Below are 20,810 nucleotides of genomic sequence, written 5' to 3' on the forward strand. Positions count from 1 at the left end.
ATCGAATTTTGTGTTTTTTCATCTGGTCTTTTATTGTTGAGTCCGTACCGAATGGTATTATATAATATTTTATTATTTTTATGCTTCATAATTTGTGTATTCATTTTTTGCGGACTGTTATCCTCATCTTCATAGTTTTTGCTGCTTCATCACATTTCGGCCGACTTATGAAGCCTCATCTCGAAGGATGTCAAAAAACAAACATAAAATATCATATAAAGCTCTCTCTATATATATTTTGTTTTTGTCTCAAATTGAAAGAATATTGTTAAATTTGTTTTTATTAAAAGAGTATTGTTAAATTTTACTTTCATTTGAAGCACATGATTATTTAGATTTTTTTATGAAATGAGAAGAAGGAATCATTTCGGCGCCAACATTCTTCACGGTTTGCTTTGCGCTACCAAATACTAAATCTCACCGGTCAGATTCCATAGAAATAGAAACACAATCCAGCATAACACACACACACACACACACACACACACACACACACACACATATATATATATATATATATATATATATATATATATATATATATATATATATATAGATATAGATATAGATATATACATTAGTACGGCATAATCACGTTGACACACCGGTTCACGTCAGATCACTGAAGTTGAGCCTGGCTAGTACTAGATGGGTGACTATTTTGGAATTCTATGCGCTGTATGTGCTTTCGTCCTTAACCTCCATTTGCTACTGGTATTTAACAATGTCGACTCATGAGGGGTGTGGTGGGAGATTTCGAAACTCTTGCCACAAAAATTTCACGCGCAGGAACGCTTACAGTCGGTATCCATAGTCTGTCAAGACTGAAGAAAGCCACCATCTTAATGCCCGCCAACATAGCATTTATAGCCGCTTAAATTCCTTCAATTTTTCTGTTAATTGCCAATGTCTTCAAGTAATATGATCTCTTAAGAATGAATTTATTATTGAGTCCGAATCTCCCAATAAAAAATCATTATCACGTCCTACACTGGTGATTGCGTAAACATGAAACACTAAGAATAATTAATATTTATGAAACATGTTATATATATATATATATATGTATGTATATATCGTACAAGCTCAATGTATTTATTTTATATATATGAATATATATATATACATATATATATATATATATATATATATATATATATAATGGTTGTATAGATCGGTTTTAATTGATGGCAATCCAATGAAACCCCCGCGATCATTAAAGAGTGCTCAATTGAAGAAAGAACTTGTATATATGATGTTTATTATACAATCATTATTGCTTACATATATGCATACAGTTGAATCTCAATTCAATGAGACCACCTAATCAGACCAAAAGGGTGACGTTAATATGTGTGTGTGTGTGTTATGTGACCAGATAAAGCCTATTCTAGCTGGTGTATATGACGAACACACCCAAAAGAGTTGATAGAACTTGAAAGTATGATATGATGCAACGGAATATATACTGCATTATGCATCCCTCCACAAAATAGAGACGAATATAATATATTAGCATAAGTATATATTAGTATAATGATTACAAAACAGATGTTATATTTGCTCCTCACAACCTATACCAAAGAAAAGTCGTGCATGATTTTGGTGTAAACGCTTCTTTTCTAAGACAAACGTACATTTTAAATACCATCTCAATTTGCCAACACTAAAACAAAATATAACTGCCTTTTTTTTTCTGAATACAAATACGTATAAATAACGCAAACAACGAAAAATACTAGCAGCGATATACATTAATACTATACAATTAATAACATTAATTACGAAGTCGGTCACAAATTTGGAAGTGCTACTTTAGTAATTAACGCTAACAATCTTTACCCATTTGAATTCTGTAAATGTATATTACGAAATTAGGTTTATATTCCACATCTCGTCATCATAGAAGTTTTACAGTCGGTAAACAGGACCCGTTCAAAAAAGCTAATGTATGGAAACATGTCACGAAATAACTTACGATAAAGAATATGAATAGATTGAAAGATATTAAGAACAATCTTCCTGGGTCAAGATTTGAGGAAGTAAATTGAAAGTACCTACATTACTTCGTGTTATTTAATAACATTTTCCTCTATGAAAACATAATAAATGTACACATATACATGCATACACATAAACACACACACGCACACATATATATATATATAGAAAGCGAGATAGATAGATAGATAGATAGATAGATAGATAGATAGATAGATGGTGAAAATATAAATATATAGATAGGAAGTTTTGCAAATATATATGGTAATTAAGCTACACAGAATTTTCCGCGTTTCATCCCCGTGAGGATTGGTCAGATCCAAGGATGGATCTGGGGAAATTCTGTGCAGTTTAATTGCCATACCAAGCTCTACTCACGCATCGAGTACTGCCGAAGTAAATAAGGTTATGTACATGCATAGAAGAATTATATATATATATTGCGTATATTTAGGCAGCATTTTCTCATTTAGACAAATATTATTGAATAGCACGGAATTATTCTACAATATGCTTGAGGATGATAGAAGTACTTCTGTCGAAAGCGCTCGCGATTGTGTATCCAACGTATACAATTTCGAGAAAAACACAAAAAGGACTATTCGGAGATCGGAGAAGATAAAAAGGAAAATTGTAAAACAGAATAATTCCGTGCTATTCAATAATATGTGTCTAAATATATATATATATATATATATATATATATATATATATATATATATATATATTATAGAATAATACCGACACCGTCGGTTTTTCTTCAGCCTCTGTTTATGAATTCCAGGGCGACAGATCTTTTTATACGAGGGGCGTGCAATAAGTAATGCCCTCTAACCCACTTCCAGTGGTCTGATCTAGCTGAAATTTTGCGTGTGCAATGATTTATATCTATACGTGTTATGTGGCAAATTACAGCTCTGAACTAATTGCGGTTTCTGTTTTACAGGTGTTTGAACTGAGTCAGGTGTGAAATGGAGTCTGTTGAATGTCGAGCAGTGATCCGGTGTTTGTATTTGAAAGGAAGCACACCACAGGAGACTTTTGATGAAATGAAAGAAACTTATGGTGATAATGCCCCATCATATGACCTTGTAAAACGCTGACATCATGAATTCAAACATGGCCGGAAGTCTGTGGAAACAGCTCCCAGACCTGGTCGCTCCCCTCTCTTCTGCCATTGGTGAGGCATCTGTCAGTCAATTTGAGGCTGCCATTTTGGAAGATCAGCGTATTACTATTCGTCTAATAGCCCAAGATGTCAAGAGTAGTATAGGGTCTGTGAAAACTATCATTCATGACCATTTGCATATGCACAAGGTGCCTGCAAGATTGATTCCCAGGTTGCTCACACCATTCCAGAAGCGAGAACGCGTTAAGAGCTCGATGATTAATTTGGAGATGTGCCAAGGAGATGAGTCAAAATTTTTCAAAAGACTAATTACAGATGATGAAACCTGGGTTCATCACTATGATCCAGAGACCAAAGCCCAGTCAATGCAGTGGAAGCACTTGGACTCACCACCTCCAAAGTAGGCAAGAGTGCAGCAAGGTCATACTCACAGTCTTCTGGGACCAGGACGGAGTAGTGATGACAGATTTCCTGGCAGAGGGTACCATAATTACAGGAGCATATTATGCTTCACTTTTGAGGAAATTAACGGAAGCTATCAAAATCAAGAGGCGGGGCAAGATCAGCAAAGGTACCCTCCTCCTACAGGACAACGCTGCGGTAATTTAATTTGAATAAAATAAAATGCGCATCAGGTGCGCTTGAAAGCCAAATTCGTAATATTGCGTTGTAATTTGGCTTTCCAGCGAACCTGATGCGTATTTTTTTGATCAAGAACTTTTTGTTGTCACGAAGTAAAATTTGATTTTTTTTTTTTCAATAGAAGACTCTTTGATAAAATTATGTGATTTTTGGAATATTTTATCTTCGTTCCGTGACTGGTACGTACATCATACAGATTTTTCTGTATTTTCTTAACTTTTAATTGGCGCCATAATTGTTAATTTGAATAAACACTACTAAGTAATATTTTATCATGTTTATTTTTTGTCACGCAAGTGTATACACAAAAGCCCATTAAGAAAGTCAATGATGATTAACACAGATTTAGTTTCATGGGTATTTATGCATCGTTGACTAATTCACATCTGATAATCCAATGTTGATGTATTTGTTGTTGCGTGTATGACTTCATTCCCGCCCATTTTTACGAATTCGTATCACTTGCACTGACGATTAAACTATAAACCTCATTCCAGATTAGCGTCACTTAGTATTGATTAGACTTAGTATTTTAACCGTACCAGCACGAGCTCTTGTAACGGAAACGTTGTAAGAATAACGCTTAAGATGAGAACAGTAGTCTTAATAGTCCAAGTAATTCAAATTATTGAACCATTATCTCAAAAGTTCAGACACATAGTTGGTGTATTTCTCTCTCTCTCTCTCTCTCTCTCTCTCTCTCTCTCTCTCTCTCTCTCTCTCTCTCTCTTCCTCTCTCTATTTCTCTCTCACATTCACACACATACACGTACACACACACACTATTCGTATATATTTAGTGTGTAGTTGTGTGTCCAGTACTCGTGAATTCTTCGACGTCGATTTTCCTGATGTTTTCATCATGAACGACGTGCATGTGATTCAATGTAATCCATCCGGCATGTAAAACCATTGTCTGGGAACCGAGTTCCCCGGTCACTTGGTGTGTAGCTGTCTAATTCAATTCTGTTTAGTCTGCCTATCTTTCCATCTGTCTCTCTCAGACTGTCGTCGCTTTAAAGGCTCCCATCTATCAGTTATGCCTCGCTGCTCATGAAAAAAATGATACTTTTATAGACGTGTCACGACAAGCAAAACATTATTTGTTTCATGCCGCGTGCACTTCTATACATGTTAATATATTATATCAATATATATATATGGAGAGAGAGAGAGAGACAGAGACAGAGAGACAGAGAGAGACTTATTTGTAATATTCCGAATTTTACTGGGTTTGTATAATTCAGTAAATATTCATATACCAATGAATTTTAAGCCAAAGAGAGATGACTTAAATTGTAAGCTACAAAATTATATTTCATAATTAAGCATTCATATACTGTTTTAACAAAAACCAAGACTTCAAAAAAAAATTGATAGCAACAAAAAGGGCATTTCATTGTTAGTTACAACTGTATCAAGACTAATTGGACAAATTCAAACATTATGACGTTTGAAAATATTCACATAAATAGCCTTTCTTCAGACTTATTGAATAACTTTTTGTTGCTCTCAATTTTTTTTAAGTCTTGGTTTTGGTTAATACAGTATATATATATATATACATATATATATATATATACATATATATATATATATATATATATATATATATGTATAAACGAACAGATCATTCTTCTAGTATGGCTACACTAGTACCCATCACAAGCCTCTAATCAGTCAAACAACAATCTAATCGATAATCAATAATTATAACAACTATATCTAAACTCCTATAAATTTGTGGGTTCTTTGTATTCATATTAAAAAGTATTTTTTCTATATATATTTAACACTGAAAATACAACTTTGTTCCATATGGGTCATGGAATTGCATTCATCTGCAAAAGATCTAGCTAATGTGTATATTCTTATAAACATTCATTATAATTAATTTCCTATTAGTTTTTTTTTCGCCTTTCTTATGGGATGATCATAATTAGCTTGATATTTCGTGTAATTTTATTCATTCAGATATTCTACATAATATAACGTATATATATATATATATATATATATATATATATATATATATATATATATATATATATATGGGGGTATATATACATAAATATATATATATATATATATGTATGTATAAATCGTATAGAATATCTGCATGAATATAATTGCACTTAATAGCAAACTAAAGATGATTATTCCATAAGATAACCGAAAAAATAATAGGGAATTAATTAAAATTAATATTTAAAAGAATATGCAAATTAGCTAGATATTTTGCAGATGAATGCAATTCCATGACCCATATGGAACAAAGTTGTATTTTCTTTTTAAATAAATAGAAAAAAACAGGCTATTATAATGAATACTAATGCACAAAAACCTTATTTATTTATAAATTTATATATATATATATATATATATGTCCCCCCCCATGTTTTACTACATGTTGGGTCCAATATAATATAATAATGAATACGAAATCTGCATTAATCAAAATATAATATTTAACAATAATCAAAGTATCATATTCGATTATATAAATATATATATATATATATATATATATATATATATATATATATTATATGTCCCCCCCGCTTACAACTCCGACTCAGGTTACATTCTAACTTTGTTAACGAAATAAGAAAATGTTTTTGTCTGAAATATCAGTTCTCGACGGTAATTCTTGGCCTGAGGACGTAATCCCCCAACGCGGGTGATTACAGAAACATGTATGCACATATGTAGCCATTAATGTTTGTATAAATAAATTTAATATACCTGCTCTGTTCACTCATTGTGCACTCTGTGGTAGACACATGTTGTTTCATTGGATGTACTTCTAGCAAACTAAACTCTACTGGCTATATATATATATATATATATATATATATATATTTATATATATAGCCAGTAGATATATATATATATATATATATGCAAACACATACCTAAGTACCTACGATTTACCGTACTGAAGAGCACGTCTATACATAATCGTACATGCGAATACAATATATATAAGACATATATAAAACATAATCTTGTATCCGTTTCTCTTTGTGTCATATTATTAAGTCTTATTATCATCATCATTATTATAATTATTATTATCATTATTATTATTATCATTAATATTACTATTGTCATTATTACTGATGTCTGACTTATACCTGTCTATAAGTGTGTGCACATCTATGTTGTCTGTCTATTGATATCTATGGATGTGGTCCTGTCACCGCTAGTGTATATAAATATATATATATATATATATAAAAATATATATATATATATTAAAAAGCTTGACTCATGTCCAGATAACCTACATCTAAAATTTCAAGTGTTTACACCCAAAATTGGCGGAGGAATTTAGTAGAGTCTGCAAAGATCAACTCTGTAAACTTTGACATCTTGCCAGTCAAATTTTCGCCCAAAAACTGATTAAAAAGTTTGCTACACGTTTACAAGTGAACGGAGGGGAAGACATCACATTGTGACTCAAACTTACTCGTACAAAATCGGAAGGCAAACTGCACTTGCATGCGAGCCGAAAGATATCTTTCTCTTTTTTTTTCATGCTCCCTCTTTTCCGTTCTTTCCACGTCTTCTTTCACACGAACCGAGTCACACCACAGATGAAGCCGTTGACTGTAACCCCAACGTTTGAGATACGTTAAATTTAAACCATTTGAACACTTTTTGCACTAACCAAGCTGCAAAGCTACTCACAATTTCTAACTTGCTGGCGTAACCCGGGATAGATTATCATTTGTGCATACACCAATAAATTTTGTATGAATCTACATCTTAAATGTTTACATAAGAAACCTTACAACATTCAGTTTACATGTTATGATTCTACGTTTAGTTAATACATACTACAAAATTTAGTCTACCTAGCAGCTAAAGTAAGCCCAAGGTCTGGGAATACAACACATTGAGTTCGAATCTCATATACTCAATTATCTTGCCTTCTTGAATATGTATCTACATTCATGTACATATGTAACATAGTGGATATGAACGCGTGAGGAAAGCATCAGCAGCAGCGAGGGATGGCTCGCTTGCGAAGAGATTAGCAGTCGCATCAGCAGCAGCAGAAAAACGCGCGTATGCAAATTAGGAAGTATTCGCGAGAAAAAAAGGAAAAAAGAGGAACATGCAGAAAAACTTACCAGAAGCAAAGTGCACGTCGAGGAAAATGGACGTGTAAAGTCAAGGATAAGAATGGGCGGCCTGTGACCGGCATGCGGTCGGAAGAAGGAAAAACGCTTGGAAGGCTAAAATGAAGATGTGGCAGTAAGATACTTTTAAAGTGGTGCCGAAAGTAACTGTAATAAAAACTTTTGTTAAAAAAATAAAAATGCCGACCCCGATTTTTATTTATTTATTTCCTTTGTTTGTTTGCTCCTGTGACATTACATTACATATCCATACATATACATAGATGCATACTTGCACAACCTGTTTACCGAACTACATGGGCATGTGAGCATATTTGTCATCCTTACATAAACACGTCTATATATATATATATATATATATATATATATATATATATATATATATATATATATATACGTTTTCTTTTTTATTACCGTATTTTTCTGTTTACAGTATTGAGCACTTTCTTCGGGTTTTTATTAATTACCATTTCTACTATATATATATGTGTGTGTGTGTGTGTGTGTGTGTGTGTGTGTGTGTGTGTGTGATATCTTGTCTGTCTCGTGGCCTATTACATATGTAACGTGCTGGTTTATAGAGCGACCTTTCATACATTTATGTCGATCTCGCTTGTATTTTTATTTACTTAACAGTTGACTAACTGAAACTTAATTCATCTGTATTTTACGACGTGCATCAATATCTAAGCTAAGACTCCCTTCCAGTCTTCAGCAAGTATTAGATTGTGGAATTAGTTACGGGTGTCGCTCAGGAAGGTAAATTCCAACAGACGATAACGCTGGGTTTAACACCTTCTTTATTTAGGGACGTGTCTGTGTCTACGTCTACATCTCGCCATCAATCTTTCTCTTTTATTTGAAAAGTTGAGTTTATAATTGAGTATCATTGTCTTTTCTTCTATTGCATCTATGTTTGAATCCCTTACAGTGACTAGACCAGGTAACAACCGGCATCTTTAGGGGTCCATTAACGTTAAGCCAACTCCGGTTTTTTTCATTGCAGATTTCAGGAAAGAGTCTCTGAACATAGAATCGCTATTTGAAGATGCCTGATGATATCCCCATGTACACCTTCTTGTCATTGTGGTTCTCTTCACAACGTATGATTACTTCAAACCACGCATTCGATCTAGCAATTGCCATTATGTGGGCATTTACTTTTTATTTGACTATTACAGTTTTTTTTTTCTATTTCTGTTAAAATCGTGTGTGTGTATGTATGTATGTATGTATGTATGTATGTATGTATGTATATATACATTGTGATTCAAGCTTTCCTGTGTTTCTTTCTTCGACCCATTCTGTGTCCCTCGACACGTCTGTAGCGTCCAAAATCGGAAGGCAAACTGCACTTGCATGCGAGCCGAAAGATATCTTTGTCACTTACTATTTTATAGTCTCTCTTTTCCTTTGTTTTCACGTCCTCTTTCACACGAACCGATTGTACACCCCAGATGACGCCGTCGACTGTAGCTCCAGCGTCTGATATACGTCAAATTTAAGCCTTTCGAATACCCTGGGATAGATTATATATCATGTGTGCATATAGGAATCAATTTCTAACCAATAAATATGAAAATATAATGTCCGAATATAACCTTAAAGCACTAATCTATATAAATAAAATTTGGTAAGTTAACATGCAGGTGTATTCTCGTATCAATGTAACTTTCATAATTGCACATTAAGTTATTGATTTTATACTAGCTGGCTTTGCCGGGTCGCTATCACTTCACAAAACATTCTTGAAACATTAATTTTAAATAATAAATATTTTCTTCATAAATCTATTATAAACACGAAACAAAATATTCCTCATTAAGTCATGCAGATAAATACACGTTAACATTTCGGTAATTTTGATAAATACACGTTAACATTTCGGTAACTTCGAGAAATACACGTAACATTTCGGTAATTTCGATAAATACGCGTTAACATTTCGGTAGTTTCGATAAATACACGTCAACATTTCGGTAATTTCGATATTACACGTTAACATTTCGGTAATTTCGATAAATACACGTCAACATTTCGGTAATTTCAATACACAAGAAAAATCTATTTTCCTTCTCGCTTACAATTTATAAATAGTGCGACCCATATTTTTATCTCAACCTTTTATCAATCTATTGAAAATAAAATGAGCCTCTCTACAGGATTTTTTAGCACGAATGCAAAATATATCACCGCGAAATAAAACAATGTTGCGAATGAATACTAGAATACTCTAATACCTGGGGAGGGTTGAAATATCGGGTATTTCTGATTAGATATGGAGGGAAATGGGAAGCCATCTTTCCTTATGGAACAATACAGAAATTAAAGACAGATAAAAACGATGGAGAGTAAGATGGCTTAAAGAAGCAGCAAATATGTTGAGTGGCGATCAATTGTTAGGTAAATGGAGTATATAATTAAACGCAATATGGGAACCGTTAATTATATTAAACAATATATATATATAGTACTTAGTAGAAAATTATGAATATACAGGGTGGGACATAAGTTGCGCACCAAAGGTTTTGAAATAATTCTCATAGTAATAAACGTTATTTATTAAAACCAAACTTAACCAATAACCAGAAAAACACGTTGTACACGCTGATACAATCATAAAAGAAGATGTATCTTATACCCAAAGAAAAAAATATATTTTCTGCCCCGCAGATTTGACAGTTTCACATCACTTAGTTCTTTGGTGCGTGACTTATTGCCCACCCTGTATATATATATATATATATATATAGTCATCCACATGCAGTACTATTTCGCTGTTTCACAGCTCATCAGTGCGGCTAGACAGGCAACTACCTCAAGCCAGGATTGAAACCTGACCGTCTGTACGACAGTTAAGGCTCCTAACGATTACGCTATTGGCGGCTGCTGAGCTGTAGTGAGTTTAACGATGTTTTGGCATCGTCCGAAATGCCCCGCTCGATTTGATTACACAAAGGGCGTCGCTTTATACGCTAATGGTAATTCGTGTATCACTTCTCAATATGCTCAACTGAAAATGAGGAGTATACATATATATATATATATATATATATATATATATATATATATATATATATATATATATATATATATATATGGTCTTAAACATGACAAACAGAGCTGAAAATGCGACACTTGTGAACGAGTGCTCTTGTCAAAAGCTGGCTACGTCAACCACCTTATGTCGCACAAAGCTATTGTTCAGGTCAACTTTGCGCCTATTAGTTCGAACCAAGCGATCTGTTTGATATGTAGCAAAGTTTGCAAGTCTACTACTGGTTTGAGAAGACAGGTGATTGTTCATAGGAATACCCTTCAACCTTAAGGCATTATTGAAGAAAGTTGTTTTATCGGCAGAAAGAGTAGAAATTCTTCTTGAAGTTTTTTTGTTCGGTTCGATAATTATAGAAAGGCCAAAGTTATTGAAGAAGTTATGTAATTTTTTAATTGCGTTATTGTACTCTCTTGGACTGGCTGTTGTAGCGAAATAGCATCGTCTCTATAAAGGCCACCTTGGATATATTTAAAGTGGTATTTAAGTTATTTCAGTAAGAAGAGCCCCACTAAATCCGTATCTCATGCAGAGTCAGAAGCATCCATCAAGATGTCAAAATTATTAGGGGTGTCATTTCTAGTCCAAAAGTTATTGTTAAATTGTATAAGGGACTTTCTCGATAGGAGAATTAATTTAATTTCTAAATTAGTTAAGTCAGAATTTCTTTTAGCAAAAATTAAAGCCTAATTTAAAAGGATCGGAGAAATTTATTGATAATAATTTTGTATGTCAAATGTTATGAAGTTAAGGAAGTGTTTATTTTTAAGGAAGACAAACCAATTAATAACGGAATCTGAATTTAGCCAAAGAGGAAAATTAAATTTTTCTTTAATAAGAGGGATGATTCTATCTAAGATGTTTTTTCTTACAGCACCCAAGTCAGATTTAGATGGGCAGATTAATCTGATGGAGGAGTTGTCATAAAAATTAGGTTTATGGTCCTTGAGGGTAAATCTAGGGGTACCCAGGGAAATTATTTCAGTGAAGTTACGAGTGTTGATAGAAGTCAGTAAATGTTTAGCCGCAGAATTAATAGAATCTAAAGTCTTAGGAGGGACTATTTTATAAGATTTATTAAGTTCTTCATACAAAAGTCTTTTATATGTAGGAAAGTCAAGTTTATAGTAATTTTTAGCCTTATCAGCAGGACGAATATATGTTTTATATATATATATATATATATATATATATATATATATATATATATATATAAGAAAATTTAAAAACCTGAAAATGTTGCGAAATGATAAAATCATTTTTTTTGTTTACTTTTCTTTGTTGTTGTTGTTGTTAAATTCAAACTTTCCGCCAATAACCTGGCTTTATCAAGATGTCAGTTCGATTAAGTTTTTTTTTATTCCTATTGATGTAATAAGAGGTCGAAGGCTCCCGAAAATAAGATACGTCTTGTCTTGGTAACTGTTTATATCCGTGTGGTGTCGCTTGTTTAAGCGCAAAATTTAAGAAATGTAAAGTCACACATTTTAGAAAACATTTTTTTAAATGAATTTAAATAAGAAAATTTGAAACTGTTGGGAAATGATAAAATCATTTTTTTATTTATTTATTTTTATTATTTTTTTTTTTTGGGTGTTGGTGTTAAATTCCGAATTTTCGCCAATAACATGTCTTTCTCAACGAGATGTCAGTCCGATTAAGTTTTTCTTCTTCTTCTTCTTCTTCTTCTTCTTCTTCTTCTTCTTCATCATAATGATGTAATAAGAGGTCGAAATGTTTTCTAAAATGTGTGACTTTACATTGCTTAAATTTCGCGCTTAAACCAAGCGACAACACACGGATATAAACAGTTATCTAGAAAAGACGTATCTTCTCTTTGGGAGGCTTCGGCGTTTTATTACATCATTATGAAGAAAAAAAACTTAATCGGACTGAAATCTCCTTGATAAAGCCAGGTTATAGGCGAAAATTCGGAATTTAACAACAACAATAAAGAAAAGTAAATAAAAAAGGATTTCAAATTTTTTTATTTAAATTCATTAAAAAATGTTTTTAGAAATGTGTGACTTTACATTGGTTTTATATATATATATATATATATATATATATATATATATATATATATATATATACAGTAATAATATGTAGTAATAATAGTGATATTTACATCTAAAAATAAAACTGATTAAACTTTCCTAAAATTCGTACTAGTACTTGTAAAAATTCAGTTGTAAAAGTGACCTTGTTCTGAAGGTTACAGGTTCAATCCTCAGTGTGGACGAAAGAAAATACAATCGCGAATTACTTAGGACTTTTATCCAGTCATGACTGATTAAACGAGAGCATCCTACCACCGCGGATTAAATAACGAGTACCGTTCGAAATTCCATGCAGATTCCACTGATTGCCGGAAAGATTACCGAGCTCGACAAGAAACACATGAAGAAGGTCGGGGGTTACATCAATCGAAATGTTGTGAAAATAACATCCAAGATAAGATCAGTAGGTCGAAGAATCCACATAATCCAAAATGTTGTGTTAAAATCAATGCAATAAATGAATACAAAACAATAACAAATGCAAGTTCATTAAAACGTTATTCTTTTTCAAAAAACCAATATGCAAATTTGTTAACTTTTCAATTGATTAAATATTATTTTTGTTGAAAACCTTTGAAATGAGTAATTTGTATATTTATATATTTATATATTATTAGTGGACTCTTATTCTCATCTTCATAGATGTTGTTATTGCTGTTTCTTGATCGCCCTTCAGTGCCTCTGGCGCAGTGGATAGAGGCGTTCAATCTCTACGGTTCCATTGGAAACATTGTCTGAAGATAGCGGTTTCAATCCTACCCAAAACAGGTTAGAGGATTTGTTCGACAAAGCGTAGCGAGACATCAACACCAACTATAGAAGACAGGAATTACTGAAAATACAGTTTAGAGACTCAGCATTCCTATCTCGTCGCGATAAACCACGTGAAGAAGGCCAGAGGAGTAGTTGGCCGAAACGTGGTGAAACAACAACAAATATGACGATGAGGATAACAGTCCGCAAATAAATACAATTGATGTTGCATATACTTAACCAATATATATTTGGACTAATGTCCTCATCTTGAGTGCTATCTTCATAACGTTTCGGTCAGTCTAAGCTTCAACCTTATTTAGGTGTATGTTGTCGAAATCAAGGCTCGTGGCGTAGTTGAAAGTTGAAGTACTTGGTAAAATTCGATTGTAAAATTACGTTCTTCTGGCGGTTGAAGGTTCAATACTCGATGCGGGCGACATTCAAAATACCGAATTAATTAGGATTTTTAACCAGTCATGGCTGCTGAAACAACGCATCCTACGCCCCTGGATTAATTGAAGCGTTTTGTTTGAAATACCGTGCAGATTCCCGAGTTCAACAGAAAGATTCCCGAGTTTGACAGAAAGATTCCCGAAAGAATCCAAGTAATGCGAATAATAAATCCTCATGCCGAAAATTAGAAGCGTAATACCTGTTTGTATTAGGATTTTTTGGATAGAAGTTCGAGTAAGTGAAGTGTGATGGAAGCCAGTCAGGTCATAGAAAAGGAGAACATTGACATTCCGAATAAAACTGTGAAATGTTGTTTATGTGTTTATTTGTCATCAAATGTACCATTCAAGTCTCCTCTTATCTTTTGACAGGAAAATTGGTTATGGTATCCTTAGAACACGATGTCCCACTTTATTAGACGAAGCTAAATTCTGTTTCTTTTTATGTTTGGATTCATTTGTCAACATTTTATCTTGTTTATGCTGGATTATTTGAGACCTTTCAATCAAATTGGGACAAAATGCTTTACGGCTTGTAAATTACTTTTTATGGCTTCTAAATAATGACGAGCGATCAGATTGCAGGGAATTACTTTTTTTTACAAGCGTGGTTATACAAACATTTCATGTCAAATATCGAAGAAACTATACAACCAAATGTCGTTCTTCATTCGTCATGGAATTGAGAGGTTGGGACCCATTCGCTAAGATTTAATTATCATTTTTTCTACCGCTATCGTATATATATATATATATATATATATATATATATATATATATATATATATGTTTGTGTGTGTGTGTGTATTTTTCAGAAAGTTTAGATGAGATAGTTATCGGTACCGTCGGTTTCAAACTTGATAATAGGTAACCGTTTTATATCCCCATATCAAGCTCTCTTCGGCCGATACTAATAATCGAGTGTGTATATTTGTGTATGTATAGATATGCAAATACCGACAGTACCGATGACTTCTCTCAGAGTGGGCACTTACAGAACAAAGGAACACTTGACCTCCGGTTCAGCCTTCTTTTTGTGGATTTATGGAAAGGATAGATATCTTTTTTTTTTAGTAAGCTGACCTACTTTCAGACTGGTGTAGTTAGATGTTATTTTGCGTTTTAGTCTATATTTCGGATATTATGTTATATATATATATATATATATATATATATATATATATATATATATATATATATATATATATATATATATATGAGTGTATATGCTTATTTTATTTTATTTATTTTCTATTGGTATTGTCAAAATTATTTTGTATCGCTATCCTTGAATAAAGTTTATCCTGTGCACACAGTTGTTTGCAATTTCTCTCATACAGTGTAATAGATGTTGGGGTTCTATAAAGAATAGGATAGCAATTTTTTCATTTAAGCATAATCTACATTGATCGTCTATGTCCCTACATGTGCTTGCTTGTCTTACTATTTTCCATTCAACTATCGGCGAACGTCCACTTCCTTTGAGTTCCCAGTCTTGGTTTGCTGTTTTCATTCTGTGCTTTTTTTGTTGTTGTTGTTGTTGAACGTACTTTTACCTGTTTTTGAAATCTAAGGAAGACATACCTACGTAATATTTCTTGTTATTTGACTTTTCTTTTGCAAATACTGTGGCCTTTTTTTACAATGGCATCACCACTTATCAAGGGCAATAGGCCACTCGAGGATAAGGGTTGAAGAGTGTACAGTAGACAATTGGACAATAAAGTAATCGTTTGTTTCTTGTGAAAGTTTGGCGAGGGGAACCATGGATTTGAGATCAGTCGAGCACTTGCCATGAAAACAACAATAAAGCAGAGAAAACTCCTAGCATTTCTTCTGTGAGAAAGAGGTTGCAGGGAAAAGAAAAGGGCATCCACTTCTCTCGGATGAACTGTACAATGAACACCCTGTATATATATATATATATATATATATATATATATATATATATATATATATATATATATATATATATTTGTACTCTTTGGCCTGGATCCTCAGGATTTTTCGACCTGCAGTCACAGGATTAGGCCGAGCGACGTATCAGATGCAGACAAATTTAAAACAAACAAACCGGAAAGAAACAGAAATACAATAAATTTTTAAAAAACTACTGTAGATTTTATTATGATATATATATATATATATATATATTCTTCACGAGAAGTTGAATTTTGTATTATTTACTGTTATTATTTTTTCTGCATTTATTAAAAAATGTTGTTTTTTTTCCAAGTAAAGAGGAATGTTTTTACTGTAAATTTTTAGGTGAAAGAAATATTACATTTTTTAAACTTTGGGGTTTTTTTAAGAAAATTAACAGTAAACCATTTTTGTAAAGAGAAATTTTATTATAAGAAAAGATGTATGCTTTTTTATGAAAGCCGTAAATGGTTGGATAAAAGTACAGAAAAAAATTTTTCAAGAAAATTTACAAATTATTTTTGTCAACAATAAAAAAACAGAAAAATTACCCCCATCATCCATGAAACATTTTTAAAAATTACATTTTTTATCCAAAAAACAAAAAAGTGTCAGTTTAGTGTTTCAACATTTAAACAACATTCAGCTTAATCCGGTGATTGCCGTTCGAGCCCTTACCATAGTTGACGGAAAATTCAATATTTAAAGATTTTTAGGGGTCGCTCAGTTTCTAATTCAACGTAAGTAGATATAGAAGTTTGTGGTGGTTTCACGATGAAACTTGTTATAACTTAGTATATTAATGTTACTTTTTAGTAAAAATAATATTTATATTTGGATATGAATTCCAAAATTCATTTCACTCTAAATAATTTCGGTGCCTTAAATAGGAATCACATTAGTCACTGAACAAATATACGTCAAATTACAGTTTAATTATATTCGCTTTGCTGCTAATATACATTTTCGAAGAATAATTAACAGGGATGAAACCACACGTGGTTAATTTTAATTAAATTTTAATCACATGATTACATTCTCTATCATTACGTGATTAAATTTTACCCATTTAAAATTTTTTAGTTACAAACATCATACTTTTACATTTACATATATATATATATATATATATATATGTATATATATATATATTTATATATACACATATATATGCATATATATGCATATATATATATGTGTGTATATATAAATATTTATATATGCACATATATATGCATATATATATATATATATATATATATATATATATATTTATAGTTTAATGTTATATACAGAGTATTTGCCACATGTTTTATTAAATTGGAAAATGCACATATAAATCCAGTGGAGAGAACAATTTTTTACCCAGAAACACTTCCTTAAAAAAAACTGAAAACACAAACGCCATCAAAATTATCTCCCTTTAGACGGAGATACTTGCGTCTATAAAAGAGGTAAGTATGAATTAAAAATTGAATAACTTGAAATAATGACAAAGTTTCACAATTTTATCTCACATATTTACATATTTTTCTCTTTTTCATATTCACCTGATGCGCTGTGGATGTAACCACCTCTATGTTTTGTGTACCGCAATATTTTACTCAACCGGATTCCATTTAATTTGCATCTGTTTCGTTTACTATTACTCGTCGTTGCAGAAAGTCGGTTGCGACCATGTCTTGCTCTCTGAACTCCAGATGGACGAATGCGGCGTTTGCGGCGGCAACAACACCTGCGTCAAATCCACATTGTCGCCGTCCTCACAGACTGAATTGATTACTAACGAAACCACTAGCAAATTAGACGATATCAAGGACGACTCCGACTCCGACGATGACGTCAACAGTCCAGCACGTGACCAACGAACTATCGGACATGAACACCAGAGGGAGCAGGAATTACAACAGTCTCCGCCCGTCCTTATTGAAACCGGCGTAAGTCGTCCAAAGAAGAACAAGTTCTCCAAGCAATACCAGCACGAGTGGATTATACGCTTCAGTGATGCCTGTTCGGTTAGCTGTTCCGTGGGTAAATCAATGATTTTTCTTTATATTTCTCTAACTTCTTTATGGTGTCTTGTGTCAACAGTACTTGTATCAATGCTCAACCATTGAAAACTAAGTCCTTCGTTAGCCTCAATAACTTTCTATGGTAAATCCATAGACAAGAAATTTCAATGCCTAAAAGTATTTACATTATACAAAAATGTTTCTTTTGTAATTATCAATAACTAGCAGGGAGACCCGACATTGTCTGGGATTGAATGACGATCAACAAATGTTCCATTTACCTCATACTTTTATTGTTATCAAAATCGGCGAAATCGCCCACGTTTTAAAATGATATAAATTAAATACACTTGTTAGGGATCCCCCTGTAATCTATCGGGAGAAAGATTCACAGACTTCCACTCTCGTACCATAGTCCACAATAGACTGTAGTCTACATTGCACTGTTGAGAATCTACTTTTGATTTTATTAAATTATCTGTAAATAATGGCTTCTCTTAAAGTTTAAAATGCAAAAGTCAAGTATCATGGTTCAATTGTGCTTTAAACAAACATTCACTTCGAATGCGCCTCTGTCTTATCAAAGAATCAATTACTGATTTTACGAAATTATTTTTACATAATCACTAGGGCTGTGACAACAGCATATTCTTTTTATTCTTTTGACTCTCTGGTATATATCCGACACAGTTAGACACACTTCGTCAACCGAGAACCACATTCGTCTATATAAAAGCATATAAGATATCAACGGATACACACTCGAGAGTCAAAACAATGAAAAGCATATGCTGTTGTCACAGCCCTAATAATCATGTGATTTAAAGTTAAACGTATAAAAGTCAAGTATCATAGTTCAATTGTGCTCTAAAAAGAAACATTTATTTCGAACGTACGAATACAGTTCGTTCCACAGAAACACTTTCATCAAACACATACTTGATCTTGTGTCTAATCTCTTGAAAAAGAAATAAATTAAAAAAAAAAAAGTAACCTGTGTATGTAAAAGGTCATGTAAAGCTGAAATAGATTAACATCAACATCCGGAAGAGCAACATTCATATTTTTAAAATAACATCCAATCTATAACAGAAATTGGGCCTCAAATGAATGATCGCATTTAATGCGAACAAGACAAAGCAACTTTTCTTTTAACTTCTGTAAAAAAACTTTTCAAACGCTAATTGTCATTTTTCCCGTGTACTACGTTCAAACCGCTCGGCCTTACATTCTCAGACAAATGAAATAGAATTAGAAAATATATAATGTTGCCAAGTATACTGCAAATAAGGTAGGTGCAATCTGTCGGACTAAACAACACCTCACACCTGCCAGTATCTTATCTGTACATCTATAAATGTGAGAATGTCTGTGTGAGAACACTTCTCAACCTATGTACTCAACGAATGTTTGACCTACAGATTTGAAATTTAGTATATAGGGTAATCAGACATGTGGAAATTTTTTAATTATTTACATCTGGAAAAAAGGCTACTAAGAGATTACAATTGAAGACTAATACTTCGGAGTCATTGGATTTTTATCTGTTTGTTTGGTTTTTATCTGTTTCACGGGGTTTGAAAACGCGTTTTAATGATCGTGTCAAGTAGGTCTAATGTTTATCGTGCGTAACGAGTACTTTTTTTCTTACTTATAAGAAGTTAACTGTTAAGAAAAACATAATACTCGCATGCACATGTTTCAGATTTTTTCCGTTTTTTTTTTTACTTCACTTTTTATAGATTTTAACATTACGTTTAATATCGGGCATGAAGTATTGATGCAACATCTTGACTGGTGCACCAACCACTAGTTCCGCTTTCCTCTACAGAGTGCAAAGAATTACTAACCTAATAGATCTCATAAGTCTCATACTTTCTATCAAGCTGCAGCCCGTGATGGCGTTAGAAGTACTTTTATGAATAAGCTCCGATGAACTTACTATTATGTGACGCGTTATCGGTTTAATACTAACTGAAAAGTGAGCAGTGGGCGGATCATAACTATTAACAGATTTATTCAACAACTTACAGACTAAATAGTAAAGTAGAATTAACGAAGCTCTAGTTCATCACCTTACAAATGCTAAAGTTCTGACTGACCAACAATATGGATTTAGGCAAGCCCGTTCCACAGCAGACATCCTAACTGTAATCTCAGAACGTATATACCAGTCACTGGACAAAGCGGAGGAGGGTAGAGCGGTAGCTCTAGATATATCTAAGGCTTTTGGCAGGGTATGGCATGAGGTTCTTCTCAAGAAAATCAGATCATACGGCACCACTGGAAGAATACATAACATAATTAGATCCTTCTTGGATAAGAGAACAATCCAGGTTGTCCTTGACGGTCGTACATCTAAACAATATGATATAAATGCGGGAGTGCCTCAGGGGTCTATCCTTGGACGTCTGCTATTCTTAATATTCATTAATGACCTCCCTGACAAAATTGTCTGTGAGATGGGTATATATGCTGACGACACCATGCTCTATAACAGACACAACAGGAAAACAAATGAAAACATATCTAAAGAAATGGCAGAAACACTAGAGGATTACCTCCGATCCGTAGTGGAATGGGGACAAAGATGGATGGTCACCTTCAATGCTGCCAAGACTAAACTTGTTTC

General features: G+C 32.9%; 1 protein-coding gene across 1 annotated transcript in view; it reads left to right on the top strand.

The window, feature by feature from the left end:
* LOC145276711 (ADAMTS-like protein 3) overlaps positions 1 to 20,810 on the top strand; it is a 583,334-nt gene that overhangs the window by 284,199 nt on the left and 278,325 nt on the right. Inside the window, exon 4 of the mRNA XM_080127906.1 lies at positions 17,828 to 18,197. Within this exon, the coding sequence (XP_079984032.1) occupies positions 17,828 to 18,197 (370 nt within the window). The remainder of the gene's footprint in view (positions 1 to 17,827; positions 18,198 to 20,810) is intronic.

Source organism: Euprymna scolopes, chromosome 5 (assembly GCF_053919585.1).
Source record: "Euprymna scolopes isolate OS-2025 chromosome 5, ASM5391958v1, whole genome shotgun sequence".
In the NCBI taxonomy this organism is placed as follows: Eukaryota; Metazoa; Mollusca; class Cephalopoda; order Sepiida; family Sepiolidae; genus Euprymna; species Euprymna scolopes.